Below are 8132 nucleotides of genomic sequence, written 5' to 3' on the forward strand. Positions count from 1 at the left end.
TATGACAATTGAAATGGAGACGCTTGATTAATCTCTCCTCAACTCCACGCGTCCGGAATTATAGATAAGTGACTCTTCAATCGATACTGGGTGCGCCCTCCAAAGGACTGTCAATCCTCTTTGTCCATGTGGCAGACATGTTTATGTCTAAATTGAAGCAATATTTGAAGACACTCTAAGCCTAGGTAACTTTGAAATTGGGTACGGTGCATGCACTTGACCATTATCAGTAAAATGTAATATAAATACATCACGTACTACAAAAACATATAATAAGAGCATGAACGTACCACAAACTCCTAAAGACAGTAATACAACTAAAGCACATATGTACTGGAAGAGCACATACATACCTTAAACACTGTAGTCTATAAAATCGCAGAAGTATTATTAGATAATAGAGGTAACAGGAGCACAAATGTACCATAAACACACCTGTTAGTTATCCGGCCACGAGTGCATACGAATATAAAATGAATATAAACCAACGCCCATGAACATATATGAACAAACGAAACATGCGTTCATATTTGTTTGTTTAATTAAATAAAGACGAAATTTTGTTCATTTTCATCTGTTTATTAAATAAACGAATATAGATAAACTTTCAAGAACGATTTATGAACAACTCAATAAATGTTTGATTTATGTCTAGGCCAAAAAGAGCACAAATGTATTAAAGTTAATTTTATATTTAATGTTGTTATTTCCTTTTAATTTCTTGCAAACAGTACACACGTGTTGTTATAAGATGGATGAATAAATTCAGTTTTAGCGTGGACTTGGGCCAACTGAATAAATTAAGGGGCTGTTTGTTTAGCTCTTAATAAGGCTCTTAGTGGTTCAGACCTCTTACTGGTTCAGCACTTAATGGTTCAGACTGTTTGTTTCGTGAGCAAACTTCTGAATCATTAAGACATTTACCTCTGAATGGTTAAGCATTATACTGAGTCTGAATGGTTAAGACCTCTTATCTGAATTGGTCAGACATTTGTCTTTGAATGGTTAAACATTATATTGGCTCTTAATGATTCAGACCTCTTATTGGTTCAACACTTAACCATTCAGACCTCTTATTCATTCAGCACTTAATGATCCAGCACTTGCCAAATAGCCCCTAAGTGTTTACCAAAAGCATGGATGGTCCATGTTGAAATTTTTCTTCAGTCAACCTTTGACCCTTCCACCAAACATTGAAACTTCATACACTATATATTGCTCCTCCACACCTTCCTTTTCATAAACTTACACCACCATCCTGCTTACATCTTGAACTCAAACGAACTTGCATTTACTTTCAAATCCGCTTGTAACGCTCGCCTTTCGAATTATACCAAAACGATCGATATGGATAGCAAGTGCGTTTACGAAGACAAGGCAGTCATTCATGAGCTAACTCAAGGGCTACAAATGGCACAACAGCTAAGAGATAATCTGCATTCACCTAAAGCAAGAGACTTCTACATACAAATGATCTTATTTTCCTATGACAAGGCTCTTTGCATTCTGCGATCGGGTCACTCCGCTGGGCAGCTGCTCGAATCATCCATGTCCTTTGCGAGCCCACAAAGCGAAAAATTCCAGTTTGACCAACCCTTTTCAGGTCAGCAGGGCGAAAACACCATTTCCAAAAAGAGGTATTTTAAAATTCTTGTATTATCACTTCCACATTAATATTAATATTGTATGAACGTTCAAGTTCTAAATATTTTCTTTCCTTGTTTTTGTCACAGAAAACAGGCTACAACATGGGAAGAACGAAACAGTAAGGTACATAAATGTTTTGCAACAAAACAAGTCATGAACGAAAAAAACGAACATCCCACGGGATTTGACATCGCCTACAACCGAGGTGCCCAGTCAGCTTCACCACCACCACTTTCGCCTGAAATAAACCAACTATCACCACCAAGTCCCGGTGAGATGCTTTCGAATCTCAAAGCTAACCTAAGCGTGAACACCTCGGATTTGGGTGGTGACATTGACAGTATCCCTTCTTTGTTTTCCGGACCCATGGAGGATAACCACCAACTTCATCATTTTCCAAATTATTATGATGATGAATTATTACCAATTTTTTCACCGCCATTTATCTCCCCGGTTACCTCTGAATCAAATATGTTCACAGAGTGGGGAAGTTCACAGTCATTGGATTATCTAGCGGATGCAGACCTTGATTTCGAATTTAACAACTCTATGTTTTAGAAGGGTATGTTTAACAACTATAGAATATATATACAAGATATAAGTTCTATATTACAAGAACTATGTCAAATATCAATGTATTAGTATCATTTACAATTTGCCATTATTAATTTATTCTTTTGGATTAACCGAAATGGAATGTATTGCCTCAAAGTTGTTCAAGTAAAAATACTATCATTGACCAAAAATTATACAATATATTAATGTGGAAGAGAAAATACAAGAATTTTAAAATACCTCTTTTTGGAACGGGTGTTTTCGTTTACGCTCTGCTGACCCGAAACGGTTTGGTCAAACTGGAATTGTTCGCTTCGTCGGCTCGCAAAGGATATGGATGATTCGGGCAGAGTGTGACCGGAGCGCAGAATGCAAAGATCCTTGTCATAGGAAAATAAATCTTTGTCAACTTCTATAGTTGACAACAAAAAACATCAATATTATGTAGGTAAAATAAAATACATCAAACAACTTGCACAAATAATACACCAAAATATAGCTAACAACTATCTACATCCAATGCATGTCTAAACTTATGGGCAACAAAAATATCACAGATAAGCATTCCTTATGCATGTCTAAACTTTTGGGAGCACTACCTGCAAGTAGCAAGGCCTAAATGCAGCCAACTTTGCTTAGTTTGAAAATTTTACTATACATCAACTATGCTTAGTGGATGTTACTCTTTCTCTATCCTTTCACGACCCGGCGTACTGTGGGCGTATATGTAATTATGTATGTACATATACGCCCGTGTATGTTCTTATACGGGCGCATGTGTATATACGGCCGCAGTGGCGGATCCAGAACATAACTTCAGGGGTAGCAGATTTTTTTTTTTGTCGCGCCGTGTAATTGAAAGAGGTTGTCGGCACAAGTTTTTTACATCTGGCAGGTCGATGCTTTTGGTTTTCAAACATGGGTGCGCCAACACGATTTTCAAACAATGACTAATGTGGTTTGTATATGGAAGCTAGTCAATTTCTAGATTTACAAACAATATACACAAAATTAACGAAAGATATTTAATTGCTTATAATTATATATATAACTCAAACCATGAAGATAACGAATACTAATAAATTTAGAAATATTAGTGGCTTATAATTTGATGTGATACAACAAATGACGGTAATAAAATTAAATCAATTTTTTGTACTTGAAAACCAAATGTTAAAAGTTTCACTTATTAAAATTAACCATCATTTTTTATAAAACATAAGTCCCGGAGCCTTAAATTTGTCATTATCCTAATTTCCATGTAACACTAATATAATAAAACATAGTAAAAGATGATGAATAGATCCCAAATTTGTCTGAATACGATACTAAGGGTGTGTTTGAGATTTCTTAGTTCAACATCCTCATAACTTATCGACATAAGTCGTAAGATACAAAAGTGTAACTTATGACGTATTCCTCTTAGAACATTCAAATTTGCTAAACATCATCAGAAGGGAAAAATAAGCAATCCCAAAAACCCCCTAAATATCTTTGGTTCAATGAGCACTAGGTTATTAACCCGTGTACGACACGGGTTGAAATATTGAAATTTTCGAACAAACACACGTCATTTGAAAGGTTAGCATAAGTTGTTATATGTTATTACATAGAAGACATTCCCTAATTAAACTTTTATTAAAGTGACTGCAATCTGCAGTAAATTATGTTTCAAACTCTTTAACATCATTACCTTATTTAAAATTAATTTTATTATATAATTCTTTTTTTTAATTGTATACAATAATCTTGACGTTTATGCGTTCAAAAAAATTATTTAGAACAGTTGTATTGTAATAGATAATTTCGACATAATTATAAAAATTTTAAAATCAAATAGGTTAATTAGTCAACTTCCAAAAAATATGAAAAGTTATTATTTTTGAAATAATAAATGGTGTGTTTATTTTAAACATTAATTTAGGTCAAGTATAAGAAAATGAAAAGATTTGTTGAGATTGAAGAGTATAGAAAGCTTTAAAAGTTTTTGCTAATTGGTCAATTTCCGTATTTAATCAGGTTTAAATGTCTTATGAATATTAAGAAAAAATTAAGATACAAACGTCAAAAAGTGTTATAACTAAAACTAAAAAACAAACATTTAATATAACCTCTTAGTGAATAAGATTTAAAGTGTCTGGCTTTGGGATCATTGATACCATGTGTCTTTGCCCATTCTTTAATTTGTAGACAATCATCAAAATTTAAAAAGACAAAATGCTATTTGCTTCCCTTATAGCTACATATGCACTCTTAATCTCATAAACTTATAGATCATACTTCTTGTTTATTAACTTTAAACATGTTTTGACGACCTTAATTAAAAGTTTAAAGTACAAATTTATAAGATTGTATAAAAAACGAAAATACATTAACTAATAAATAATTTTTGTTTACATTAATAAAAATATGAAAATTATAGAAATTTCAATAGAAACAGAAATACATTATTTAATAATTAATTATTGGTTAACCTAACTAAAACACGTAATGTAAGAATCTTTATAAAAACAAAAAAAAACATTAATTAATTAATAAGAATATTTATTGGTTACCTTAATTAAAACACGGCAATTTAAAAATTATAATAAAGAAATATTTGTTAACTTAAATGTGCGTTTGAACTAAAATCATTTTACTCAAAACTCGCATTTTCCCTAACATGTTTCGATATGTGACCCGAGCCTGTTCTAACAAACATTTTTAAATAATACTACAACATAATCATTCAAAGTTTCCATATATACTTTAAAATTGCTTACTTTGGCATTGCCAATACAACATGTGAATTACATATGACACTGATGCTTTTGAAAATCTCATGCTCTTCAAAATAGTTGGTTGTAACCTAATAAATTATATCTCACATTACATGAATACAAATATCATATCGTATTAAACACTAAAGAAATAATATTAAACATTAAACATAATTCATAATGCATGATTAAATGTGACTTTTATTATTCCATAGTTCAAATAACATGGGTGTTGTAGAAAACATTAATAGTCAATCATTTAAATTTAAAACTATTTTGAAAAACATTAATATAGTCAAATAAATTAATTTTTTATAATTGTTGGAAAACATTAATATAGCCAAATGAATTAATTTCGTAACTGATTTGAAAAACATTAATATAGTCAAATCAGTTAATTCCATAATTGTTTTGAAAATAATAAATAAACAATATAAGATTGAGTGAAATCGGTCACAAACCTTTATAAATAGACAATATAAATAGAAATGAGAATAAATTAATAAAATTATAATAATGTCCAAATTTACCAAAATTTGAGTGAAATTATATTAATACAAATAGTCAAATTGAGTCAAATGATTAATTTATTCAAATTCGGTTTTTTAAAATATAGTCAAAGTCCAACTGTATAACATATTTTTGTAAACTTCATATAAATGTTGAGAATTCGAATTTGAAAATCGTTTAGATACATATAACTTTACATCAATATATAAATTAATGAGAACAATGAGAACAAATGTATTGATTATATAGTATAAATTATTTAATTTTTTTTTTGTAAAAATTCAAATAAATAGAAATGAGAATAAATTATTATTATTAAAATTATAATAATGTTCAAATTTACCAAAATTAGAGTCAAATCATATTAAAAAAATAGTCAAATTCAGTCAAATTGATGGTTTAAATTAATATTTTTTACTATTCACTTAAGGGATTTTGTTGAAATTGACATTAAATTTATGATAACTTGAAATATTTAAAAGAAACTATTTTATTTTTATTTAATGCATGAATATTAAATAATTATGAAATGAGTTTATAATTATGAATGGTATTCAAAAAATTAAAAAGGGTTCAAAAAAATTAGTCAAATTAGGAATGAAAATTATGTTTAAATATGTAAATGTTATTTAAACATATTAATATAAATGGTCAAATAGTTAATTTATTCAAATTCGGTTTTTTAACAAATGGTGAAAGTAAAATTCTATAACATATTTTTGTAAATTTCAAATATTTATTCGTTTATATATATATATATGTATATATGTATATGTATATGACATTTGAATGGGAAAATCGGTTTCTAAAATGCCATATTATATCTGTATAAATCTAAAAATGGAAAGTAAGATAATATTGGAAAGTATACTAATGTTTTAAATTGCGTTGACATTAATGATTTAATTGAACTTTGACTAACAACAATATAAGATTGATTATCTTACTATAGATAATTTAATGTCTTATAGAATAATCAATTAAATTTCATTTCCGGATTATATAATAATCAATTGAATTACATAAATTGTGAAAAATAAATAAATAGATGAATACTAACAGAAATATACATCAATATTAAACAAAAATAAAAGATATCTTATCAAACAATCCTCAATCCATGAAATTAGCTATATCAAGTTGGGACAATCAACCTGAAATGATAAAATTAAATATTAATATTAATATTAATATCACATAATAAATAAATTACAAATTATGGAAGATCTGAATCATATGAAAAAATGTAACATTGATGTTATGATTTACAACCGGAAAAATTGAATCACGTTACCGGAAAAACGAAATAGTGAAGATCTCCATTGAATCTTCGATTTTTGATATATAACCTAAACAGAGTATAAGAAAAAATCATATAATTATTAATATAAACACAAACAAAAACGGAAAACAAAAATAATTATAACTAATATAAAACCTTACTGGAATAATATGATAAGAGTATCAAATAGAGTATGAAATATAACTACCCGAATAACATTAAGAAATTTACGATCATGTTTTGTCAAATATTTTCTTCTTGAAGTTTATAAATGATTCTATATAAGAATCATAATTTACTGCAATGAAAATATCATGTACCAAGAATAATTTGTTGGTACATAATATATATGCAACAAAAAAAATAAAAGATAACGTCCTTAAAGAAAAAATCACAAATTGAAGAAGTAAGTAGTTAATGTAATAATAAAAAAAAATAATAAAATGAATGGTAAGAAATAAAAAAAAATTACAAATGTTTGATATAGAGCATGTCAGATAAACAATAGTCAGAAAGAGAATGAATGCGAGTATGAAATTATATTGCATGGAAATGAACATAAATACAATATATAAGAGGCAAATTTTTGAATTTATTTTACATCTCATTTATTGTTGATAAATGAGATGAAATTGAATGTTTTTGAAAAATAGCTAATTTAGACATGATGTAATTAATTTCAAATTAAAAGCTGTAACTTTGCTATTTTAAAGAAGAAACCGAAAGTTATCAAAATAATAAAAGATTTCCAAATATATTGACTTACAATTAAATATTAGTAATTAAATTTATTTTCAATTTATTTAATTGTTAAGAAAATTAGAGAAGTGGAAGATATATTTGGAAATAAAGGGAATTGTTCAATAGAGAGGGGTCATGTGGAGGCAAACTAATTTGTTTTAATAGTATAGTAGGATGCAATAAATTTTTATAAATTAAGTAAATGAGTTACCAAGTTAACTTTTGGAGCAATAGGCATATAAGAAACTAGAAGGGGGCATTATGTGAAATTAATTTAAATGTTTTAGACCAAATAAATTATAAAGGAAAATCTGGAGGGCCTAAACGAAACAATGGAAATTAATTCCTTAAAGCAACACATGATCTGTTGTGCTTCATCTTCTTCATTGGCCTCCAAATACTTAATGTCGTTATGAGCTATAATATTCGTCGCTCCATCTTCTTCGCTAAGATTCAAGAACATGAACCGATCAATCATTCTCCGTTCTTTTACTTATCCTATTAGTCTCTGTTTTGAAGCTGACTACCTGATTTGTGAACGTCGTCAGCGCCGCGAACATGAGCAGCGGTGCATGGCGTCTTCTTCATCCGGACGACTAAATTGTACAACTAACTAGCTATTCGGGGCTTTTGAAATC

The 8132-nt window shown here is 28.8% G+C and overlaps 1 protein-coding gene across 1 annotated transcript; it reads left to right on the forward strand.

The window, feature by feature from the left end:
- The first annotated feature begins 1179 nt into the window (after positions 1 to 1179).
- On the forward strand, positions 1180 to 2617 carry LOC143623650 (uncharacterized). Its single transcript, XM_077094503.1, has 2 exons — positions 1180 to 1637; positions 1734 to 2617. The coding sequence occupies exons 1-2, from the start codon at positions 1348 to 1350 to the stop codon at positions 2203 to 2205; spliced, it is 762 nt and encodes a 253-aa protein (XP_076950618.1). The 5' UTR covers positions 1180 to 1347; the 3' UTR covers positions 2206 to 2617.
- The last annotated feature ends 5515 nt before the right edge of the window (positions 2618 to 8132 follow it).

The sequence above is a fragment of the Bidens hawaiensis genome, unplaced genomic scaffold (genome assembly GCF_021521415.1).
Source record: "Bidens hawaiensis isolate Kalapana, Puna unplaced genomic scaffold, B.hawaiensis_p1.1 tig00003510_1, whole genome shotgun sequence".
NCBI classification, from domain to species: Eukaryota; Viridiplantae; Streptophyta; class Magnoliopsida; order Asterales; family Asteraceae; genus Bidens; species Bidens hawaiensis.

Coding starts and splice junctions, on each gene's coding strand:
- LOC143623650 (XM_077094503.1), top strand. CDS start 1,348: ATGGATAGCAAGTGCGTTTACGAAGACAAGGCAGTCATTCATGAGCTA. Junction 1,638..1,733: donor AACACCATTTCCAAAAAGAG/GTATTTTAAAAT, acceptor TTTTTGTCACAG/AAAACAGGCTACAACATGGG.